Source organism: Dicentrarchus labrax, unplaced genomic scaffold (assembly GCF_905237075.1).
Source record: "Dicentrarchus labrax unplaced genomic scaffold, dlabrax2021, whole genome shotgun sequence".
In the NCBI taxonomy this organism is placed as follows: Eukaryota; Metazoa; Chordata; class Actinopteri; family Moronidae; genus Dicentrarchus; species Dicentrarchus labrax.
The window spans coordinates 10593377-10619561 of NW_026136722.1; the positions used below are offsets into that span (position 1 = coordinate 10593377).

Genomic DNA, 26185 nt, shown 5'->3' on the forward strand with positions numbered 1-26185 from the left:
CAAAACTAAAGCTGAGTTTTAAAAACTAAATGTGACATATTGCTTTGTAACATTTTAAATAATTCTATTTTGTAACTAAAAATTATGGTAATTCTTCACACTTGACGATACCACGACTATTGTTCACATTCTGAAAATTCACTGCGAAGAGGCACACACAGTAATCTTGTGTTCACACACACAGACGCACAGACATGGCTTCACATCAACAAATCTGTTACATTTTTTTTGCATTTTACTTCAGTAGCTCCTCATGGGACAGACTTATACAGAATGCGTCCTAATTCTGACTCTGCTTGTTGGAGTGCATCAGAGCACATTTGCAGCACAGCTAACTCATCTTGACTGGTGACTCCAAAATTAGGACAAAATCCAGATGTATGACACACAAGAAAATTGGATGCTACAGCTTTTTAAAAACTTTTGATGAACAAAGGGTTTTGTCAAAAAGTACAAGTCCTCTGTTTGATGTCACATACACAGCGTCAGATATCCATCCTTGTGCAGTCAGTTCAAGCTTCTTCATAACAGTCAATGAAATGAAGGTTGTGCATCATAATAATAGTTTTGTGAGCAATTCAAAACCAATCAAGGCTGCCTAGACATGTTGCCATGGTGTCTTTTTAGTAGAAGAAGAAGAAGATATACTTTATTAAATGTAAATAAAAGTAAATGCCCACCAATCCACAAAGTGACAGGCAACAAAGCTAAAACGGTAAAGGGCACACTTCTCTTTCTTTTATGGTTTATATAGGCGTAGCTGTGAGGCCTGTTCTCCTCCAATCCTTTCCAGGATCCCTCTGCACTGAAGATAGAAATCATTACGTCACACAGCTTCTCATCTGATCTGTTGGCATCACAACACCCATGCGGTGGAGATACACAGCAGTACTGAAAAGGGGTCCCACGTACAACCCTCAACATAAACCTCAACATCTGACTGTTTGAGTATCACTGCAAGCAGATGCTGAAAGTAGGAAAATAAGCCAGACAGCAATTTCGAATGTCACAATAGAGAATTAACTTTTTGAAAGTTGGCGTGTATAGAAAGGCTGAGACACCACTGTACAAACTGATGAAGTGAACTGTTATGCAAGCTGTTAAAGCTGCCAATGCAATATGCACCTGGCAGCACCTAGAATAGAGGAAATAATGTGCTAACTTGGATTTTACATGATTCATCCACACTTTATTAAAGTGATTTTGTTCCTTGAAATCCCTGACACTGATCATTGAGACATTCACCTTTCCTCCATTGAATGTATTTTCAACTTTCTCACCTTAAAGAACTTCATGAACACTAAATGCATGAAATGTTTGTGTTCACTCAGTATGACAGGATCAGGGCCAGGAGAAAAAGACTGCTTACTGACCAACTGCACATGACAGCAGGTCTTACATTAATCAAGTTATTGCAGTTTTTTGGAAGAGCATTCTCTCCAATTTCCTGTCTTAACCAAATTTAAATATCTGTCTTTGGAGAGCAAGAGAGAGAGTCAAACATCCAGTAAACACACACATTTTCATTTTAAGTGTAGCCTATGTCAGGGGAGAGTGATAAAATTGATACTTTTTGGGGCATGGGTATGTCAAAAAAGTTACTCTTGAAATGTGAACACAGCTTGATGCTGGACAAAAGGCCACTGCAGTCAAATTCTCATCATAAAGATCCCTGTTCTCCCATCAGCTGGTGGGACAGATCATACTGGGAACATAGCCAAAGGCAGGAAATAACTTCTGAATGTGTGTGATGGACACTCTCCATGCAGCTCACTACATTATGGGAAGAACAGAGATTTATAAGAAGGGCATGGATAGATAAGGCTTACACTATCAAACAGCTGTGGAAGACAAAAGTGAATAGTCATTCTATCCAGGTAGTAGAGGAGAGTGACTTTTGCCCTTTGATAATTATCAACCATTCACACATTCCTTTCTCTTGAGCTCAGAGTGAACATGCATAGCCTTGGGGTGTACCGTGTCTGCTTCCTTCTCATTTCCATTGCAAAAGGCTACTAATGAGCAGTCACTGACAGAGGGCAGCTGATCACCCTGGAATACACAAGGTTAAAAAAAGGTTCACTCACTCTAAAAAGTCGAAGAATGTGAGAAATCTGTGACAGCCTTTGAACATCTTACCTCAAAGTGTGAATAATGTGTAGGGGACATTTTTGTAGGTTGTGACAGGAGTGCTATTTTTAAAACCTCACACTTTTGCTTTAATCTATCTGACTTCCCCTGCATGTGACATCCTGATGTGCATTGTCCTATTTGTGCCATTGTCACTGGGTCCTGTTAGCCTTGTTAGCTTGTGTTTTCTATTTCTCCATCTAAATTTATTGAGCTGTCTCCCTATAATAAACTCAATGCACCTCTAACAATGACTATGCATATTTCCCACTCAGTGCCCAGGAGTCTAAACGGTCTAAGCACAGTACTTTGGTAGAGAGATGACATTGCTATTTACAATATAAATACAGCCTTAACTGCTCAACATTGCAAATATGGGTTAAAAACAAACCATTTTATATTGTTTCACTTTCAGTCTGTTAATATCTATTAGACTGAAACAACATGAAGTGGTTGGTATTAAAGCTTTTTATTATGACTTATTTTCTAATTTCTTTTCTTCATATTAGAGTTCATGACACAGACCTCTTCTTTAGAGGGTGAAGGAAATGAGCACGGGCCTGTGTGAGCGGCCCCCATGCTGGCAGCCTGTGTCTTTAAGGAGCCATGTAAAGAGGGCGTGTTCAAGCACACTACTGAGGCAGGAGGGTTGTAGTGAGTTATTGCGCTTCAGAGCAGCCGCACCGCTTCTGAGGATGCCGTGACAGCAACAGAAACATATATTTGAAAAAAACAGAGACGTCTGCGTCTAATATATTTATTTGGATTCCCGAGAGTTGAATTGAGCGGGGTTTTTTTTTCACGTCTCCTTTCGTTTGATGAACGCATCCCCCCCCCCTATTGTCAACCTGCTGGGGGCCTAAAAGTGAGGCAGCACCCGGCTTTATGAATGGGATGCTCGGTAAGTGCGTGGGCTTCAATGTGTGTACTTGCACTTCAAACTTCCACGACATGAAATGTATCTTTTTTTTTTTTCCTCGCAGCTCAGATGTGTGTTTAACAGAGCGGCTTTATTCAGCGAGTCAGCAGAGACGCACAGTGCGCACAAGGCAGCTGACTCTTTTGTGGTCAGCTACTTATTGTTCTCCTGCCATTGACCCACCCAGAATCAGAGCTTTATTGTTATGGAATCGAATCACTGCACAGTGATACATGCAAGAGTCGATTGAGTGCTGTCAAATGGACACTTGAACGTATTTTTGTACTCTCTGAAGCGTTTCTTTGTTAAGGTATATAAGTGGTCTCGCTAGAATCGAGCTTATTTGTTTGCAGCCCCTCAGTAACATTTTTGATATCTTCTTGATATTAGCTCATTTGGGAATGCTTTGAAGCTGGAAATGATGCATTGATTTATGTCCTTTTTTTTCTTTTTTACTTTCACTTTTCACCAAAGGAACATTCTATAGGAGAGCAGATGTTCAGCTTCAAAATATTCTAAATTAGGCCAAACATGTGGTTGGATGACATTTTGATTTGCAGTGCATATTGAGTGAATGTGATGTACCTGTACAAATGCATGTTTTTTTCTCAATACTAATACATTTAAACTTAATCAGTGAGTGAAATGTGTTTTCTTGGTAGTAGAGGATCCTGAATTGGCACCGATGACAAAAAAAAAAATCATACATCGCACACTTTGTTTCCCAGAATGCAATGCACGCCTGTCCTGTTTGTCCAGTTCATTACCCACGTATCTCAGTGCTGGTCAACTTGCCAGTCCTGTTTGCTTGGGAGGGGTGTCACAATGGCATCTGATGGTGCTCATTGACTGGGATAATAAGGTGATGGGCCTTATGTTTGTAGGCCATCACTCCATCACCGTCATGCTGATAAGAGCTCCTCAGCAATTGTTTGAGGAGATAATATTGTCAGAGGTCTCCGCTTGTGAGGCAAATTGGGTGGCTTTCTTTTGTTTTCACAGGCTTAAATATGACTTTTGACCAGTCTTATCCGAAACACGCAGAGGGCTTTTTTTGTGTGAGATGTCAACTCGTTCTGCCCGGGACACTGATGGATTTAGGTTGACGACACAGCAAACAAGCATCACCAAGATTTATGTGTCATAGGCTTAGCTTGTTTACTTTCCCCCCCTAGAAGTGCCTCTGAAATGGCTTTCAGAACAGGCGACACATTTTTAACTCGCCCGCACAGGTTCTGCTTGCACTACTTTCTTCTGTTTCTTAAATTACAAAGCATCTAATTGCCTGCAGGAGACATGTGTTTAGTGCCTGAAGGTGAAAGTAATCCTTCCTCCGTGTGGTGTTGGACACTTTGCCAATGCCAAGCACTCTGTTATTGGGCACAACACAGTGTTGTAGACAGTGTTTGCTGGCTCGTAGCCCAGAGAACACAACCTGCTCAGAATTTAGTTGACTAAAGTGAGCGAGTTTGTGCAGCTTACTTTCATTTTTTTCCCCCTTCTGTGGTAATGCTAAAGTGTAACTTTAGTGTGTCATTTGTGGTCGGTGAGTGTAAAGTCCTGCATCCATGTTTGAACGTGTCTGCAGCTTGTGTGCTCATTTGAGGCAATGTGTGTGTCCCGTCCAGCCCCTTCACATTCCAGGAAATACCAATATAAACTGTTTTTTTTTTTCCTGGAATGCCTCTGAGGATGGTGATAGTGAACTTTTGGATTATTATAGAGGACGCGAGGGGTCTTTTTGAAGGATGTGTAGCGTAAATAACATGTTTGGTTGTTATTATTGCTCTTAGTTATTACCACATAAATCCCATCTTGGTGGGAAATGTATCAGTTGTAGAAAACTTGGATGATGTTTGACTTGTGACATAAAGCAACAGTTCAATAGTACAATGACACCTACTTTTTTTTTTCTAACCTTGTCCCAACATGAAATTCTAGGGGCGTCTCATATGTCAGTGTATTCATGCTGTGTTTGTTCCTGAGTCTTTTGTTTGGTGGCATTGTTTTCTGGTCTTATCCAGCTTGCTGCATTGTGACCTGGTGGGCTCGGGTTGGTGTTATGAGGCGGAGGAAATGTTTATTCTTTCTCTGCCATCCTGTTTCCTTGTCACTATAGTTGTAAATATTGGATGCAGTTGATATTGTCGTAGCAGCAGACAATGACAGGGGCTTATCGTTTTAAAACTGCGCAAAAGCTATGATGGCAGACCGGAAGACTAGTGTTTTTTGACAAGTAAGTCAATTTTGGTCTCAGTTTGAACATTTGGCTATTTGATTTGATTTATATTAATCAATTAATTGAAGATTAAATTCCGAAAGAGAACCCATGAACAGTCCACTTATTATCCAGTTAGTGCGTCTGCTGCTATGTACGCAGTTGTGTCTTGTATTTTTCTTGTAAGAGAAAAAAATAAACCCTCCCCTGTTGGATAGCTGCTTCTTTGGCTTCCATCCAGCCTGTTTATTTTGTTGCTTTTCTGCTGTTCTGACCCTATAATTATGGCACTCTCACACTTTAAAGCAAGTTTCTCTGGATCCCATAATCTTCCCGCATTCTTTCCATTGAGAAGCAGCACCGGTTTCCACTCGAGAGTTTCAAAATATACAATAACCTTGCTCGTGTTCTGCAGCTCTAAAGAGATACCTGGCCTGGTCTGTCAGTCTGCCCTGGGCAATGATACGGACACCTGGGCCCGAGACCGGAGCTGTCATCAGCGGTGATTCAGAAGATCCGGTTGTGTTCGGCTTCTACAATAATTAAATATCGCTGAACCTGAGGCGCTTCATGTACTGATACATGTTTCATTCAGGCCTGTTGTTAAACACACAGTCCCAGCACTGTCCAACAACACTGTAGATTATTAAAACTGTGTGTTGATGGAGATATGAGCTGTGTTTGTTTGGTTAGCCCATCAGTAATACAGTACGATGGAGGACAGCCATGTTTACATTATGAGTGGTCAGGAAGGGCAGGCTGAGTAGATTTCCGCAGAGATGGGAAGGTTTACTGCCTTATTTTCTCCCTGCCCTTCCTGTGGATGTACCCCTTAACACGCCAATGCATTTCTCCATAAAACACTTACAACTATGTCTGTGTAATCAGGGATTTTGAGAAGCAGTGGGCTAATTGCTGAAGTAATACGTTGGCATTCTGTACTCGGATGTCTCTGAGGAGACAAGGGGGGCAGTTAATGATGACCTGGAGCTGGCCGTTGATCCTGCAGGTCCAGCTGGATAAGATTTTCGGGGAGATTTTAGCCATCTCTCTAAACACAAAATAATGTTAAGTGGTTATTTCTGGCATGCGTTTGTGTTGATATTGCCAGTGTCGTGCTCTCTGCACAGTCTCTCTGATATGTTGAGACACTCTAAATGCCTGAGTGGTGCCAATTTCTGCCGTCACCCCACCACCACCCTCTTTTGTATTTAGATACCATGCCCAGCACACAGATGACGTTGATGTTGAGCCATGCTGGCTGACATTTCAGTTGCATGTCTGTAACTTTTATTCAAATCAGAGACGATAGCACAGAGCAGGGATAGACAATACTGTTTGTGTATAAATAAAGGGCATTGTAGATACAGGAAAATGATGTTTATAAGTCTTGTTTAGCCCAGAGAATACTCTTCATTCTTGAGCGTGTCAGAATGGAGTACAGCATTCTTGTCTGCCATCCGCTGTTTGTGTCTGTAATAAAAGCTGTCAGTTTCATCAAAGTGGAGGACGGAGAGGAGAGATGGAGTGTCGTGTCTGGAGGCTGTGTTGGCTGTAAATGTAAAAGAGACAAGTCATCTCCTCTCGGGTATCAGAGGTCAGCTGGTACACATCGAGCTGACTCGCTGCAGGCCTGTTCTCTGCCAAGAACCCTTTCATTGGCTGTCGGGGCTCTTTTGAATGCTGCTCTAGTCCTGGTCATCATCCATCCATCACTTTTCCCTCCTTCTCGCTCGCTTGTCTGATCTGTTCGTGCTCTTTTATAGTTGGCATATTGATGATTATAATGACGCTTTCAAGGTTGAAGTGTTGCTCCTTTTTTTTCATGCAGCTACTGTTTCACACTAATTATAAGGAATTAACAGTCTGTTCAGTTGAGTAATCATTTCTCAAAAATGTTATTTTTAAACACGGTTACGGTTCTTTTGAGTTTGTTCTTCCAGCCCAAGCTGCTCACCTCAAATATTCCACTCCTCGATCTAAGGATAGCTACAGATTTAGCACTCACTGATATGAATGCCAATTCAAAAAAAAACCTTACAGGCCCTTTTATTAGCAGGAAAGCTCTAACAATCTGTTGTGCTTTGATCCTTACCAAGCAGAATGTCCTGCTGGGTGAGGTGTGACATTAGCATAACAGACCGTCTCACTCTAACTCGCCAGGTATGAGTGGGGATGGAAAAAACACAGTTTTTTTTGCTGTCTGTAATTCACACAGACAAGATTTCTATCGACTCCTTCCTGTTCTCAGAGGCATCGCTTTGGTTTTTAGAGAAGCCATATAAGTATTGTGTTTTATTTATATCCCTATGGTTAAGCAGATAGAAAATAGTTGTGTATCTATGTAGGCAATTTCCTGTCTATCTAGGTATGATGATTTATCTTGTCTGTGAAATGTCAAACAATGAAAGGTTTCGATCACAGCTCCCCAGAGTCTAAAGTGACTCCTACTGATTAATGATTATCAAAATGGTGGTCTATGAACTAATCGTTTCATCTCTATATCTCTCAAAGTGTGATTAAAAACAGGTTGGTCACAAACAAAAGAAGCAGGCTTGCTCTGGCCAAGATTGGTGTGAACAGGACCTGGTCAGTCAAAGTCTGTTACCTTGCTTGGCCATTTCCTCATCATCAATTCCAGCATTTCACAGCACCACATTTTGAATTGGCCTTGCTCTTTAGACCACAAAGGATTTACACTTTGATCAAAATGAGCCCTTGGCTTTCTTGCAGTATTGGAACTTCACGGTGGAGAATGCCATGGAAAATGGGTTTGTAGGGCAAGGAGGGCACTCAAGATACCCTTTGGGTCAACAACTTGATCTGAATCCACAACCCCGCAAGCAAATGGCATGCTGCTTAGTGACCTACATGGGCTAATTAAGCAACAGCTAAATCTGGCTTTTATGTAAGTAGGAGGGCTTTATTTGTAAATTTTCATTAGAGCCCTATTTTCTCATTGCTGTATTTATCTCAAAGGGCAGAATTAGCTGGATGTCTGTTGTTCCCTGTCTGTGTGATTGAGAGATAATGTGATTTCCACTGTTTGTCCTTGGGCTGCTCTTCCTAAATGAGATATTCAGCCCAGCTAACTGAGTTGCATCGCAGATACCTATCTTTTAGGGGCCATTTGTCTGCTTAATTACTGGAGCATGTGTGCTATTACTGAGCAACTGTATACTTCTTCCTGGTGGTGCACTTTAAACATATGGGAATGAATGAGAATTTTCACTAGCAAATGGGATGTTTGCAAATGGTATGATCGTCGGGGTGATTTCCGGGCAGAGCAGTTTGTCAAAAGGAAACCAGCAATTTCAGTCCCTGTCTGTCCACACAGATTTTGGGTGCATGTGGCCTCCCACCCCCTAATGTCATTTCACCCTCGGGTCATGCGGTTGTCCATCCAGGTCAGTGCCTTCAAATGAGGCAGACAGAAAGCCCCCCCACCACCACCACTACCACCTTTTACCCACTGCAGCAGCTACCCTCTCTCAGACACTAGAATACACACTGGATGAAATAAGTACCAAGAAGACACATCAATACTCAATTAAGGAAATGGCCCATTAGTCATGTTTGAGAGAGAGTGTGTGTGTGTGTGTGTGTGTGTGTGTGTGTGTGTGTGTGTGTGTGTGTGTCTGTGTCTGTGTGTGTGTGTGTGTGTGTCTGTGTCTGTGTCTGTGTCTGTGTCTGTGTCTGTAAGTGATCTCTTGTGTATTTGTGTTAACCGGCCTTGTGTGAGAGATGTGAAAAGTAATGTTGGTCTTAAGCACAAATTATCCAGGATGTCAATATTTCTTTCTCATGTTGAACAAGAGTCTTTGTCACGAATGTAAATTCAGTCTTCTGATGTTTTTTTTTCTATGGGAGTGTTTTTTGAATCCTACACATGCTTTAGCTATGACTCAAAAAACACTTCCTCTTGTGTAGCATCCTCTCTACAGAGTTAAGAAATGGCTGCAGCATTTCCTTTGAGATTCAAAATTCTCCCTCACGAATATACTCAGGTTGCTGTCTGATTTAGTGCTCCCTTTTTCGTGCCTTTTGAGTAAAAGAACCCACTTCTATTTACCTCCTTCCTAAGTTATTTCTGTGCCTTTCCCTCAGAATTGGGTGTGTATATTCTTCCCACAAATTAGTGGCTATAACCATATGATATTTAAGCAGTTTTGGAACCCTCCTTGGACCCTGGCTTGGTATTTATATTGATAATTGAGTTATATGATCTATAAACAGAACTACCATTACATTCCCATGACATAAATACATTTGGGTAAATGGGTTGGAATATCATTTACGCAAGCAGATGTGAAAAGATGAGAGAAGTGAAGCAGCATTGGCGGCAGTTTGGAAACCTTCCCAGTGTGCTCAAGTTTATCACAGTGTGTTTACATGCATGCACTGCTCCTTTTTACTCTGGTAGTTGAGACATACCACATCATGACTGGTCCGTCATCTTTAAAATTGCCAGAGCTAAAGGTCTTTAGGTCAGTATGCAGTGTGTGTGTTAGTTTTCTGAGAAGCTTGTGGACAGTTTATGATTTTGCTGTCAAAAAGAAATGATGCAGATGTGCTTTGTTAGCTCGTCCTGTCTGTTTCTGTCCCACATTCTGTGTCTCCACTGGGGCTCTGCTGCAGCCAGACCCTGAGTGTTGTGAAAGTCTGTTTATAAAGTCAACCCCCCCGTCTGTGACCCCGTAGTTCCCACGCTAACTGCTGCCTTCTCGGACCTTTTTCCCCTTTTTCATTCACGTGTAAACCCACACAAAGTCACACAAAGCTATAAATATAGGAGGCCACCGTATCAGTTTTGATGTAAACGGTGAAGGTTTGTGCTTCTGCATGCAGAGCTACTGGATCAGATTTAGATTAAGATGATGAAGAACCTGTGTCCTGGCAATGGGCACATTGAGCTGTTGAGAATGATCCTGGTCTAGTGGAGGACAGAGGAGTAGGAGGCAGGCTTTCACCATCTCCCCTTGTTTCATCCGCTGGATGCTTTCCCTCGTCTGTTTATGCCACCCAGAAGCAACTAGTCAGTTGTTTTTTTGGCTGGGTGTGAATTATTTCCCCTCATTATATCACCCCCAAAAAATCTGAACATGCAGCTTCAATAATAAATATGTTTCTGCAAAAAAAGTTGCCTTGTTTGTGTGTTTTGGCACAAAACCATTTGCAGTTCATGGAAAGTTTTCACATTGTGTCTAAGCCTCAGTCAGATATTCTGCAATCATATTTCTTTCTCTTAATACCTGCCTCTATTTCCTTACAGTGCTGGAACATTTGTGTATTTTTATTAATTTCCATTTTTACCAATATAAACACACATAACTTAGATGAGGTGAATGTGTATAAATATGTATGTAAAACATGGCAGACATCAGGTTAAAAGGGTGTTTTGTCTGAGCTCTAGGTTGACACAGAACGAGGCCATGTGTTGCATGCTTGTATGAAGCCTGAAGCCTCCTGCAGCCCCAGACAGGAAATGCTGTTGCTTGCTTGCAGGAGGGTGTTTCCATGGAAACCAAAGCAGGTGAGGGCATTAACAGGAAGAGGAGTAGAGGCTCAGCTGGCAGAAGAAGGGGGGGGGTGGAGACAGAAGAACGAGGTCAATGCACTAAAAAGCCTGTAACATGAAACAGCTGAAATCTCCCAGTGGCACTTCTACTTAGAACAACTCTGACTTAAATATCTTTTGAAGGCTTGCCTGTAAGAAATCCAAAGTCAAGGTGAAGTTGCTGACAGTTTTTAATGATCTTCCTGCGTTAGTGCATCTTTCTTTCTTTACTCACACTATGTGCAAGCCAGAGAGGTGCACACTTAAGATGGCAAGGTAAGCATTTTCTTCTTCAGGCCAGCTTACATGTAACGATAGAGATTTTCCACCCGCAAGACAGTGTTTTTAGATGTCCGTCTGTTGAAATTGCTCGCACTTTACAGACCACCGTGGCAGTGCTTTTTTTATGTGTATTTTATATGTTTTGGGTGTGTTGCTAATGACAGTGTAGCCCCTGAGGAAGCACCCGTGGCTAGCTGACAGCCTGCGGTGAGGTTTCCTCTGTCTGGGCTGCATGTTTTCAATAATGCAGAAACACGTTTTCTATCAACTGTCAGTTACAAGCGTCTGGGAGCCTCAGTGTTGTCTCAGAAAAAGAGGAAGGAGGTGGATAGGGAATATTATCATTTCTCTGATCACAATTTCATATACATTTGTCAAAACTATGCTTCTGTGACTGATGAATAGCATGCTCAGTTGAGTGGGGTGTTATTGTTCTCTGATGCTGGTATAATTGAATTTTTTTTCTGTGACTAGAAGATTAGTTTTTGGTCATATACCGTTTGCGGTGCAGTCAAAGTTGAGCTTCGCACTAGAAAATCCCTGGCAGCACTCAGCTATCCTTCTCCGATTTATATTGGTCTGTGGTTGGTGTTTTGCTCTCAGTTATAATGCAGCTTTAAAGCAAAATGCTGTGGTGTGTTTTTTTTTCCCGTTTTTTTTCAGTGCATTTCAGAGGTCATCTCTGTGATTTGTAGCATGTTGCTTATCATTATGGACTTGTATAATTGATAGCTTCAGCTCTTAGTAATTAGTGGAACCTTTGAAATTCCTAGAAATGTTTTTATTTACATGATGGGATTAAACAGCCAAACGTGAATATTCTACACGCACTATTACGTGGAAGTTGTGCAGTAAATTGTTGTCTTTTAGGTTACCCTTGATTGATTTTATGTTTTGTTGTTGGTATGTGGTTGGCATTGAGATGCTATAGTGCATGCTCTCTGTTTTAGTAATTGGGGTCTTATTTGGTTTCTTTTTTTTTTCTTGTGGTACTTTTTGTATTACATTTTGACCAATGTATTCACTTAAAAGGTCATTTTTATTTATATGGAAAGATACATTTATCAGCAAAGTTCAATTTAAATAAATTCTGTGTGATTTATTCTATTCTTTTTTTTTTTCCTATTTCAGGTTCCCATGCTGACTGCAATTGAAGAGCATAAATATTCATACTAAGATCTCTAACAAGGATTATATTCAAGATTTGGAAGCTCTTTTCGTCACCTTGACTACCTCTTTGTGAAAAACTAAACAGCTAATCAGCAACCATGCCGATCCTAAAGCAACTAGTGTCTGGCTCCCAGACCAAGCGCCGCTCACGCATGGACCTGACCAGGGAGATGATCAGTGCTCCACTGGGCGACTTCCGTCACACCATGCATGTAGGCCGCAGTGGTGATGCGTTTGGAGACACCTCCTTCCTCAGCACCCGCTCGGGGGAACCTCCCCCAGAGACCACATCTTATCCCAGCTCTCCCCGTCCTGGCCTCCTGTCTCGCACCTTCAGGAGCAGCAAACGCTCCCAGTCGGTGACCAGAGTGGACCAGCAGAGAGACAACACTCTGATGGTCTCTGGTGGGTCACCCACTTATGTGAAGAATGCCATGTCTCTGCCCTTCCTCAATGACGAAGACAGAGGGGACATTATGGTGGCAAAAAGTCTGTCCTCAAGTCCTTTCAAGCAGCAGGGGGAGGTGGATGGGAGAGGTGCAACCGCAGCTACTCACTTCCTGGAGCTGGAGGAGCGAAGCTTCGGTGAGCTGACTGAGCTTCCGGAGAGCTCCCGCCACTTCGGAGCAGGCATGAAGCACGCCGAGTCGGTGATGTCTTTCCACGTCGACCTGGGACCCTCCATGCTGGGTGACATCCTGGGGGTGATGGAAAAGGAGGAAGACGATCTTGGCTACGAGGAGGGCAAGAGCAGCGAGGGCCACGCCTCACCACCTCTGAGCACCCACGGCGAGGAAGAGGATAGCATGGAGAGAGAAAAAGATGAGGATGTGGAGGAGCAGATGGAGGCAGAAGAAGAAGAAGAGGAAGAAGCAGCAGAACTTCTGCAGCAGAAGAATCCAGGCAGTTCTATCGATCTGGGACCTGAGAATGGAGGGCCCTACACCCCAGAGTACACTCCCGAGACTCGGCCCAAACACTTGCAGCATCTTGACAGCTGCTCCATGTCCAGCTCTGGCTCTGCTGCAATGGATGAGAAACCAAGCAGCCAGATGTATGCAGGAGATACAGACAGCGCCACCTTCAGTGCCCCACCAGAGGAGGAGAGCAACTTCTCCTCTTTCTTGGAGGATGAAGACGATGAGATCCGTGTATGAGAAGAAGCCTTTTTGAAAGGGGAAAAAAAGGACAAAGATCTGGACGGGGTTTGTGTGAAAATGGCAAGTCCTTTGACGGTGTGGATTTGCACTTGAACGGAAATAAGTCGCTGTTGTCAGAAATTGTGGGAATGGAACAGTGAAGAAGACTGAGGTCTCCTGCAAGGAGAGAGTGACTGCTCTTTTAGAACGAGCCCCAGCTCTATCTGTCAGAGAGCCTCACCCTCCACTCTCTGTTTGTCTGTCAATCTGTTTTTCCCTTTTGAACACTGAGGGAACTGACATGGAAGAGCAACCACTTTTTAAATATGGAACATTCCAGAAGTAAGGAGGGAGGACTGGTTAGAAAGAAACTTTTGTAGGAAAAACACTTTCCATAACTAAAGTGCAGTTCACGCTTTCTCTCTCTCTCTCTCTCTCTCTCTCTCTCCCCTCTCTCACTTGACGTGTCACATGTGCTTTTTTCATTTGATTCGCCTCTATTCTTGTTGTGCTTTCTCTCTCTGGCTGTGGGACATCAAGAGGCCTAAGCTGAAGAAGAGGCCTCTGTCACCACAGGATCACTGGTAGGTATCTTGTCACAATAAAGGGGGCTGTGTTTGGCACTGGAGTGTGAAGCCCTGCCTTGAGACCCTTTCATCTAAAACTATTATAGTGAAGTGCCATGGATCTGTCAGTTTTTTCCCTTATGTAACTCAGGGTCCTTGTGACGCCGCTCAAAGGCTGCCATTTCCTGCTGTAAAGCTGGACCACAAAGCCCAAAACCAAAATTCTCTTCTGTTTTTAATTCACTGTGAGCGCCACACAGGCTTAATCACAGTGTAAATTTGAGAAAAGCAGGGTTGTAAAGCTAATGGAGATACATTGGCCTGAATTAAGTATAGAGCATGGTGTTACTACAGGAAACCAGAGGTGTAAACCGTGGTGTGGGTGGCACACTGGAGAGGGACTGTAACTGTGTTTGTTGTCTCTTTTCCAATGATAAGATGCTTCTTTTTTTTCACCCTGAAGCCATAATGATGACGATTTTACAGATTTACGTGAACTGACATGAAACGGCTATCTTCCTCTGACTAATCTGTCATTTCAAGTTGACTCTGAAAAGCGCCTGATAACCACTTCCTTCCTTGTTTTCATACATCCGAGCAGCTGCAGTGGTGCAACAAGATGTTGATCCTCATTAGTCCAGGGGCTGCCTTAATATATAACACAGATTCCACTACTACTCACAAGGAGGAGGGCTTTAGGGTATGTATTGTTGGAAAATCAGTGCACCAACAGGCACAATTAAACCAGACACTAGTAGTATTTGGTGTTTAATACCTGTTGTTTTTTTATCTTAGAAAAAAAAGTGCTATATTTGTGTAACGTCTGAAGAGTGGATGAAAAAGAAAGACACAGGCAGCAATAGATGCAAGACCATTAAGAAAAGATTGCTATTTTTATGCAAGTTGCACAGTCATTGCAGCTTCACTCTATCTCTTGCATCATTAAGCCATGGCCAGAAGTATTGAGGCTCAGTTGCGCTGATTGATTTCACTGCCTTAACTGAAACTGACAGATGTGCCAAATTCTAATTTTCTAGCCAAAAAATAATTTTAGTTGTGAAGCTCACTTTTGGGAGAGCCCCTCAAGTCTGTCTGTCACTTCCTTCTCTGTGTGGGTAATCAATGTTGAATTTAAGTTCAGACTGAGTTTCAGCTCCTATGTTAATAAAATAAAAATAGTGTTCTATGGTGTGACATCATGCTTGAGAAATGGAGAAAAAAAAAAAAGGATGAATGAATTTGCATAACTGGATATTTATATTTCCAATCACTGAAACACTACATAATATATATTCAGGTAATTTCTTGGGTTAACAATTTTGTGAGAATGGGAAGTTGTCTGTGTTCCCCTTTCTGTATAATGTATATTATGCCTTACTGTTGTCATCTTTACTGTATATTTACAGCCTTTTTTTCTGTATTATCCAAAATAACCTATATTTTTCAATAAAAGAAATCTTCAACATCTTTACTGCTGCATATTTCATTGCTGGTTGCGTCAGAAGATAATGCAGTAGAAGTGCTACTCAATCAGCAGCCTTAACAAAGGAATTCCTTGAGTGCCTTCTCTGTTTCCTGTCACTATTCTTTGGCTCTCCCAAAAGAGGAAGGAAGGAAGCAATCGAGACCTAGTTGGACATGTCTCTTAAGTATTCGCTATACAAGCTGAGAATGATGTGATGAGTCATGAGTGTGTGTGCTTGTGTGTTTGTGTGTGTGAGGGAGGGAGGGAGGGAGAGAGAGAGATAAAAGAGTGTATGCACCCTTGGGGCAGCTATATTCTCATCATGCTGGAGAGAGAGATGAACGATGATGGAGGAAAGAAAAGTTTATCATTATGGAGAACTACATTCATAAACAGTGATGACAGGTAATTCTTCTCGCCCTGCTGATTGGACAATGGATGAGTCTGGCAGCCACATAAGACTGGGGACCTGCTCATCATTATGGGCCCTGAACTGTTTTGTCACTTTTGATTTCACAGACCGTGCTTTGGCTTTTCACACCCTGGTGAACCCCCTCCCTGCCCTTTCAAAGTTCAGTGCCCTCTGTGTGGTTAACACTGGGCACAGATGGTTCAAGGTCTCATCCTGCATTCTTCTAAACATTAAAGCTGCATGCTGAAAACACCACTCCATTCTACTTTGGTGTCCTCCCCCCCCCAATTCAATTTTTCATCTCCACTTCAGGGGATGTTTAATCTGCTTCCACTTTCACTTTTTCACAGTCACATTATACCAACGTCCAATCTGCCAGAGGGCTAGAAAAAGTCATTATTCTTACACTTGTGGTAAAAACAGGCCATTTATATTGATTGTTGTGGTCAATACAAACCAGCAGGGTTATTGATCCTACTTTTCTCTCTGTATAAAGTCATTATTCTTTTTCAAGATTGTTGGGTTTTTCTTGTGAAAGACTAAATCTTCACTAGTCACCACGTTTGTTTCGAAAATTCTTGTTCTTTTTAACTGAATTATATATACTGTATCTCTTGTGCTGCTGGTCTAGCCAAGGAGCATCTCACTTTGTCTAAATCTTGTTATCTACTGCCATCTAGTGGTGGTCTGAGGCTCACATCTGGTGATGGGTGTGTCAGTGAAATGGCTGATTTGACTTTAGGGATGTAAATGGAGCTTTTTTTAATATCTTTGTATCATCTTGCACCACATAACTTAATATTAATGAGTTTTATTTTATCATTACAGTGTCTACCGAAAAACAGAAGACAAAAGATAATTTCTAACTCATCACCTAGACTGTCAAATTAGATTATTTGGTTGATTTGTAGAAGGAGGCAGGATGTGAACACAACTCTTCACGTTGTCCTGCACATTTGAACTTGATACCGGAGACAGCAGATTTGTTCAGGAGGCTCAGCTCACCTCCCTCCCCCATAGAAACCCATTGTAATTTGAGTCTGCCTTGCAGCTGTTTCTCCCTCTCACACACCCTGGATGTAGTTTCTCATCTGCTTCAGAGGCTGTCAAATGTCATTTCCCTTTGGTTTTCAGCTCTCTTTGAAAATAGTATTTTCTTACTCAGCCGCCGACGGGAGGCGCTCATTGCCTTTAGGTTTATTATGTCAGGAGCCCCAGCCTGGACCCGCAACCTTTTCCGCCAAATTCCATCAGCAGACTTGCCGCTCTTCCAGGAGGCCGACGGCATGCTGAAATCTGGAAAGTATTAAACAACCTGCTGGTGGAGGGGACTGGGGAGGGGGAGGTTGGGGGTGCAGATGAAGCAGGGAAGTAAAAAGTGGGGGATGGGGGAGAAAAGAAACAGAATGCAAAATTGTTCATATACCGCCCTTTGCCTGGCTCTGCTCCCTTTCCCCTCCCACACACACACACACACACACACACACACACACACACACACACACACGCATTAGCGTGTGAGCTACCACCCCCCCCCCCAAAAAAATAAAAAATCCAGACCACTCCCCAAGCAGCTCCAGCATTTTTCTTTTATGTTTGCAGCAGTATTTTGCAAGTCCTTTTTTTTTAATGGGTCATAAACAAACAGCCGGTTCTGCTGTGTAGTTCTGGGGGGAGAGGTAGGGGGAGTGTGTGTGGGTGTGGTATGCATATGAGAGTGTGTGTGTGTTTGTGTGGGGGAGTGTGTGTGGAGTTGTTTGCTGGCACAGAACTGGAAGGCGAGTGTGATGGTCGAAAAAAGCCCCAACTGTGTGTTTGTGGCTGGAAGCGAGAATGAAAAAACTGGATGCCATCCAGACATCCTTTCCCATGCCTTGATACACACATATCTCTGACCAAATGTATGCACAGCATCTGGGAGGGCACACTATACCCAGCGAGAAGACCTGCCCATGAGAAAACGTATAGAATCTGAACTGTGCCAAGTTTTAAGCGAGCAAGAAAGAAATTAATCTTCCAGGGAGTAACATCTGTCTTTACTGTTCCATTTTCCTTCACTCTGCTGAGATAAAGTTTGACCGTATTTCAAATGTTATTGTCATTGATGATCCTCTTGTATATTTGTTAGTCAATCTGTAAAGACATCTCTTCTTGGCTGTCTGTTTACTGATTCAGTCTCAACACTTATTGTCAAAGTCATTTATCTTTGCCTTTACAACATCTGCCTTTAGTTCAGTCTGCCAAACAAAATGTAAGACATTCAAACTAACAAACGCTATCATTAAGAGAAAAAAAAAAATCCCTTTGTGTCCTCAAAGATAGGCAGAGGTATTCCTCCAGCAGTGCACAGCGCAGCACTACGGATATTGGTGTTAACAGGAGCAGCGAACATAAACATTCCAGTACCCAGAGTTGACCTCTTGACCCCTAAACCCTGGAACTGCAAGAGACCACACACACATGGTGGGAGGAGGAGCGGGAAGAACGTGAGACTACTCCAGTGTCCTTGCCTTAAAGAGCTTCAGATGCCTGTGCTGAAGACTGAAAAATTAGCCCATCCTTTAAACATCAGTGCAGTCTTCCCGCTTGGGAATCGTTGCAGGTATGTCAGAATGTGGGTATGGCTTTCTCAGACGGAAAAGTTATTCCAAGGGAAACACGGCTCCCGTCTCTCTCTCCCCCTCCCCACAACTTCTTGTGCAATAAGCAGTTCCTTTAATGAATCTGGAGATTGTGTCATAACTTCTTGTGTTAGACTCAAAATCTTGTGTGGTAAAATGTGTTTTTCCGTCTTGCAGAACCACAATTGCTAAATGCGCCTTAAACTCAGCAGACTGAAACAATGTATTTAACAAACTTTTATTGTCCTTCTTGCTATGAATGAACAAACAAACTGCTGGAACAATATATGTAAGTATTGATGTGTTTTTCAATCATAAAATCAAATTCCACCATGATTCCTCAGATGTTCCGTCCCATTTTCTGCATGTAGGACGTGGAGGAGTCATTTTGCCATAAGCGCAGAAACAATGATTCATCCCTTCACTTTCCATTCTTCCCTTCTGTCTGTGCGGTTCTGTGCTAACCCTGTCTTTCTCCGCTGAAGAGAAGAGCGGTTCCTGCAGCCATGTGTGTCCCCAGGAGGTCTGGACTGGCCTGCACTCAGCCATGACCACATAAGATGGGGCTGGGGGCTCTGCTGCTCTAAACCCCCCTCTTCTCGGCCAGGGGCTGCTTCCCTTCCAAGGCCTGTCCACGGCTGGCTGACACTGGAGGAAGGAGAGCACACACATGCTACCCTCCCTTGTACACCCACACCTTTAGGTCGCTGTGAAATGTAAACTTCCACACACACAAATCTTTTCGTCAGTTATTGATAAAATAAATCTTTTATTCTAAAGTTAATGTATTTCCAAAAAAGCAACTTATTGTCCTTCATCTGTGAATGTAGCTCATTGGTAGGAATTTATCAGTGAACCCAGGATTGATAAAAACTGGCTTCAGATGTTGATCATACAGCGAGGCTACATCCTTGCCAACATAGACTTGGCGCCAGTCCAACAGAGGCCGTATGTCCATACAATACCCTCCTTGTTTAGTAGACACTGCATGCCCACTGTGGAGCGAAATACTCTAAAAGCTGACCAGGAAGTAAGGGATCAAAAGGGTCACTTCCCAAAGGCCAGCTTTAAACTTTGACCTTCTAGTCCTTCTCCAGCTTAATCTTCCCACTCTACTGACATAATGAGTAATACCAGTGCCACTCATTCACTGCAGGGGCACAGTGCACTGAAGGGCAGTCTCAGAGATTGATTCCTGGCGATAATGTGGAAATAAGTGGCTCCTTTTGTGCAACACATTTCTTTCATTCAGCACCTCTTTTATTCAGCAATCTATAGTTATTTTAAAAATACATTAGCCTTGCATGTTGAAAGCACATTTCTCCGGTTTCTGCAGACTAATTTCAGCTCTGCACATTCTCAAAAGTATTTTACATTAAAGGAAATTTTAAGTTTATTGCACTTATAAGCAAGTGTCAAAAACGATACCAAGATATGCAACTCAAAATACTTTTTATATCAGCTCACAGCTATGTTAAAGAGTATTTAAACTTTTCCTCATTTACTTCTTACTTCAGACTTGGCCGGGTGAGGCCTCTGAACATTCCTCCGTTAACTTTATAAAACACAGTGTCCACTGTTCACATGGGCTAAACCTCAGTGATTTCATAGTGCGCCCCGCTAATATCACTTTCCATTACAGTCTATCACCTTCCTGTTTTCATGCACCCTCCACCAGTGGAAACACTGTAGCAGCTTAAAGTCTCATTGACTCTCCTCAAATCTCAACAGCATCATAAATCAGGGCGTGTCTAGAGATAGAAAACAACACTGGAGTGAAGAATCCCAGAGCTCCATTTGGTGAGATGACTTTAAAACACACTGGGTACTGGGTGTTGGTCCTCCTTTTAACAACTCCGTCATCCAGTTTATGCACCCCTCCCTCTAGCCATGGTTCCCTCAGGGCTGAGCTGGAGAGGAGAGGGGGAAAAGTCTGGCCGATGCTGGCTCTCTTCATCATCCTACCGGCCAGGCTCTGACTCTCCTCCTCCTCCTCCTCCTCCTCCGCTGAGATTACGCAGCCAATCAGAGCTGGCAGACCGTAAACAGATGTTTCGTGTGTGTCTGTGTGACTGTTGGGGTTGGGTTGAGTTGTGTTTATTTTTTTTTCTCTGATTTGACTTTAATAAAATAATTAAACACTTCATTTAATGATTAAAAAACAGACTAAATATGCTGGCTGGAGAAAAGGATGATGTGCAAAGTGACATAAGAGTGAAAATTTAGCATAGACAGTATTGTAGCGATGGCCCTCATTTCCCATAATGCATTGTGCTGGACTGGGTAGTGTGTTATGTTTGCTGTTTTATGTTGCAAAATGCAAGTGTTACTTTTTTATATTTTTCTGCTCTATATTAAATAACAGAAATCATTAAAGAAGACAGTGGTAATCCCTTATTCATGCAGCCACTCTCCTACAGGCATGCATGCTATAAAGGCAAATGATCACTCAAATGTTGGATTAAAACTAGTGTCAGAAACAGCAAAGCACACTTATTTGATCTCTTAAACAACCTTAACATTCTCATATCTGTCACGAAATATTTTTTCTTTCTGGGTGGATTAATTTCAATCCACATTTAAAGCTAAATTTAAATCTATCTGCAGTATTTATTTTAAACCTAAACACTCAATGTTATGCTCTGCATATGATGTAGAGGGGCGTCTGGCTCTGAGCTTGGAAGGCGCAGCTGAGCATGAGGCCATCCCCTGGCTTTTCCTGTATCAGACAATTGCCTTTTGGCGTTGTACCTAGCGTGGTAAAGCCTGGTTAAAGCCCTCTCCGCCCCTTCCCATCTGTAGCTGTTTACTTTGACTGACAGCTCACTCAAAGAGGCAAAGAAAGTCATAGCAGATTCATCTCAGGCAAAGCACTGCCTCATTCACACCACAGTCTCCAGCAAAACGTCATGTTGACAGCGAAAACCTCAAACTTTGTGGGAGTTGGGTGTGTGTATATGTGTGTGTGTGTGTGTGTGTGTGTGTGTGTGTGTGTGTGTGTGTGTGCTCAGGAATGCAAGTCTGCTTATGTGGGTGTTTGACCGACTTGGTGAGCAAGAGCGAGGTTGGACAAAAAGTGAATCAGAGCAGGAAGGAACGAATAGAGAATGAATGGTTAAGTAATCTTCCAAATAACTTTTCTTTTCTTTTTTTTTTTTCTTGCTATTCTCCTGCTGCATGCTCCAGCTGTGCCGCTGCTTTGGGCCAGCCAGGAAGTGTTGGAGGGGGGAGTGTTTAGGGTGGAGGCAGGGTGAGGTCACTGTGCTGTTGGCCCCTGGGATGGGAGGAGAGACACTTGGCCCACTGTCACAGCTCTATCTATTCATTCCTAATCGTATTGTTAACCGAGCCCTTCACCAGTAACATATGGTGTACACACAGTCTACATCTGGAACCCCGCACAGTGCTGCCATTTTGTACGCTATCAAACACTGACCCCCTCTTTCACATATGTTCCCATGCACACACAGACGTGCATAGTGAGTGAGAGTCACCCACAGAGCCGTAGGCATATTTAGAGACCACTGTGTAAGTGCCTGGCACTGCGTGCTTGGGATGCCTTGGGTGTGACCAGGGTGGCCTACAGTGTGTGTGTGTGTGTGTGTGTGTGTGTGTGTGTGTGTGTGTGTGTGTGTTATGGTCGATCCAGCTGCCTGTCGTCTGTAGCCTGTCCCATCACTTCTCACTGAGGGAAGAGAGCCAGCCAGACAGCGACTCAAGCAGACACCACACACCACACACACACACACACACACACACACACACACACACACACACACACACACACACACACACACACACACACACACACACACACACACACACACACACACACAGAGGGAGGAAAGGCTACTCAATGGAAAGAACTGCTGATAGAATTAGGAATTTCCTGGTCACTAGCAGTTTCATCGAGAATTACGCACTGGTCATTTTCAGGCCTTTACGGTGCCGCTGAAAATCCCACACCGCTCATTATAATTCTACAGGTGAGCAACAAAAAGTCAAATTTAATAATGAAACTGAGTTGGCATTCAGCTTACTGATAATTAAATCCAAAGCTAAGAGGTGAAAAAGTATTATCGTCACCACAGAGTTTCCACTTTTCCATGAAGTTTCCAGTCATCCATTGTGCAACAATTACACTGTAGTTAGTCTGGTGATTCTCAGGAATTGGCCAGTACAGCCTACTCCCTCCTCCCACAACCATGTGTGTAGTTTTCACAGACAGGGCGATCTACAAACCCAACCATGACCTCAGAGAATTAAATATTCTCCTCGGAAAACCCCCACATCCCCAAAGTGGTAGTTTAGGATGTCAGCTGCATTGTGATTGTATGTGTAGTTTCTGTGTAAGAGAGAGATTTTGTTTGTGGCTTCAAATATGTGACGGTTTTTCCATGAGCATGCATCTCCAGCTTGTGCTTGCTTTTGTGCATTTAACACGTGTCTGTACTTGTGGTATTTATACTATACGTTAGTTATTAAGCCCAAAAGACGGACATTAGGGCTCGCAGGAGCCCAGCTTTTTTTAACAAGGTTGAAGCTGAACTGTAGTCCCACTGTAATGAGAGCCCAGGTAATTGTTTTGAAAGGGTAACTTTATAATGGAAAAATATAAAAACAACCCCTGTTTTCAATTAAGTCTTTCCATCCCATCCCCCCCACAACTCTGAAAAAGTTCAATCCAAGCTGCCATGCTATATTTTCTTCTCTGAGTTCACCACTTGCCTACACCATATGGCCAAGAAAAGAATTTAATGTAATTTTTCCGCTTGCACATTCTAAACCTCAGTTTTTGGCCTTGGAAGTTGATTGAGGTAGTTTTTATAAACATTTAAAAGGCTGAAAATTTATAGATATAGTTGCACTGCATGTTGTTCTTGACCACGCCCAAATTTTGTCACGAGAGGTTGAAATTCATATATTCATTACAAAAAGGAACTTAGGAGAACACATGTTTTGAAACACTCATAGGGGTGGGGGAACAGGCTAAGGTCTCATCTGGAATGCATAAAGCATAACAATGTGTCCCAACATCTCTCATCACTCTGGATCAAGAGCGAGGTTAGACGGGGGTGGGAGTGGGTGGGATCTGCTATGTCTTAAATCCTGCTGGAGTAGTGTAGGATAATTCTATAGTCTGTATACATCAAGCTGTTCTTCCTGTGCTCTCTGAATACATGTGAAACATTTTTACTTTTTGGGGGGAGGACACTTTTAAGTTTGTCTTGCACTTAGGTCAAAGTGATAATCTGCTAGATCTGTGTTTTATGGGGATTTTGGACACATCTTTCATGATAAGCGGTGACTGTTGGTTTTTTTAGGCTCCACATTTTAGAAGATACCATCCCACAATCAAACAATGTGGGCTTGAATGTGATACATTTTTCCTTTGATTTTCCTTTAAGGACATTTCAGTTTCTGTGGCAACAAGCTTTCCTGTTATGGCAGTTATCACTGTTTGTGGTAACTAAACAAGAGGTTATTATAATTTAATTGTTTGTTCTTATTTCGTACTGCGCAGAAATGATTTCTTTCTTGGAAAAACTTAACAAAACATACTTAGCTTTTATAAGCCTATGAACTTATCACTGTGATATTGTACAAATCATGAAAAGGGAGTAACAACACCACAAGTCTACAGCTGAGATGGTGGCTTTGTGAGACTGTAGGCACAGTGGTGCTTTGAGCTAAATATTAATGTCAACATGTTAAAAAAATCTTAGTTTATCTAACATTTGCTAAGTACAGCTGAGGCTGATGGGAATAGCATTAGGTTTACAGGTATTTGTTTAAGAAAAATAACAAGAATTGGAGAAATATAAATTTTGACCTGATGGTAGCCTTAGATGAAGAGATAAGTGATCACCAAAGTTATTACAATTCGTTCTGAGGGAGGGATGAATATGTTTACCAAATTGTATAGTAGCGCATTCAATAGTTGTCCAGACATTTCTCTAAAAACCAAAAATGTTAAGCTGCTGGTGGTGGAAGGGGGAAAGCCAAGGGATCACCAAAGTCATTAGGATTAATTCTCTATGGACAACGAAGACCTATATTTTTTCTGGCATTTCATCAAATATATTTCAGTCTGGCCCAAAGTGGAAGAGCAACAGGCTGAGTGACCAGCCAAATTTAGCATCCCTAGAGTCATCCTGCTTGCAAACAAAACAAAACAAATACATTGTAATCCTATCCTATTGCTTTAAAGCCAGGGAGAGACGTTTCACAGACAGTGCTTGGGTTGATCTTGGAGTTAGAGAAGGGTTATTAGAGCAATAATATTTGTGCATTTGTGGATGTTTTCAAGTGTGTGCATTATGTTTGTGTGGATTTGTAGCACGTGCTGGTGCATCTGTTCATCTGCCAGGAATTATCAGTCCGTCCTCACCTCCTCCTTCACTCTACCACTGAGAGGAGCTGCCAGTGGGTTCAGAGCAGATCCCGTGCGAGTGGCTGGTCTGGGCTGCAGTCCAGACCGATGCCGACAGATGAGCACACACAACACAGATTCTCTGCTCCAAGCCAGGCTTTACGGCACGGCCGCAGCTTCCTTTGGCCAGGCCATGGTACAGTCATTAGGCTAGCCATCACATATGTATATCACCACATTTCCCAAAGGCAAACCAAAGTTTGACCAGCCATCTTCTTCTACAAACACAGACAGGAAACCAAAACACCATGAGTATTATGGATTCCATTATCAAGTTTGGCTTCATGTATCAGCAGCTGCATGACTCATAACGTAAGCAGTGAGCCTGATCTAGACAGAGATAAAGCTTGTTTAGCAGCATGCTTACGGATGATCTTATTCGTGCCTTCTTTTACACAAGACAACAGCTAGCCCTTTGTTAGACGTCCCAAAGCTAATAGTCCACTTCTCAGCTGTTTTACACAAACATAATAATATCCACCGTGTTACACTTCGTATAAAAATCTCCCAATGGCCTCAGAGTACAAGAGCTACACTCACTAGTGCTAATCATGTAAACATGTCTTACCTCAGAGAGTAAATGAGCTCAATGCTTGGTGTTTTCACTGGCCTTTCATGACCTTTGACCCCAGTACCAGATCTGTATATCATTTCTAAAATAAATAAATGCCTTCGATAATGCACCAATAGCCAGTTAGAATCTACTCCTCATCCTTAAGGTAGACCAGATTTACTAAATCTAAGTACTGGCAAACACTTTAGGAAAGAAAAAATTCCCTGGCACACACCTTTCTTTAAATCTGACTTGGCAGATTGTAAAGGAAGTGCTGCACTGTTAGCTGTCAGAGGAGCACAGATACTCTGCTGGAAAAAGATAGCACATCAGCAGGAATGAGGAAATCACTGATAACAAGTAGGCAATAATAATTTTCTTCTCTGGGAGTTAAAGGGGATTTTAGCTGCAGATCCCAAAGCAAATGAATCATATGACCAGGAGTGTTTATTCAGACACATTTGCTTGTAATTAAAAACAACGAGCATAGAGTGTGTCTGATGCATCTTAGATATTTATCCGTAGATAACGGAGCTGTGAGATTTGTGCAGAAATAAGCGCAAGGCGATTCAAATTGTATTCTTTCATAGCTTTTATTGCTTCATTCCAAACCCCTGAGGCCAGTATCACTCTGATTCGAAGCAACAGTTTGTATGCTGGTCTTCTTGCCTGTTGGGATATGTGTGCCGATGACATCGACTCCAACAGGAAGCCAGAGGC

At 42.5% G+C, this 26185-nt stretch overlaps 1 protein-coding gene across 3 annotated transcripts; it reads left to right on the forward strand.

The window, feature by feature from the left end:
- The first annotated feature begins 2777 nt into the window (after positions 1 to 2777).
- Positions 2778 to 15448, forward strand: cdc42ep4a (CDC42 effector protein (Rho GTPase binding) 4a). 3 transcript variants are annotated; one of them, XM_051388442.1, is made up of 2 exons: positions 2778 to 3031; positions 12238 to 15448. In XM_051388442.1, the coding sequence occupies exon 2, from the start codon at positions 12375 to 12377 to the stop codon at positions 13431 to 13433; it is 1059 nt and encodes a 352-aa protein (XP_051244402.1). In that variant the 5' UTR covers positions 2778 to 3031; positions 12238 to 12374; the 3' UTR covers positions 13434 to 15448. The 3 variants fall into 3 exon arrangements, with proteins under 3 accessions (XP_051244402.1, XP_051244405.1, XP_051244403.1); XM_051388445.1 differs by lacking the exon at positions 2778 to 3031 and adding an exon at positions 10904 to 10996; XM_051388443.1 differs by lacking the exon at positions 2778 to 3031 and adding an exon at positions 10943 to 11100.
- The last annotated feature ends 10737 nt before the right edge of the window (positions 15449 to 26185 follow it).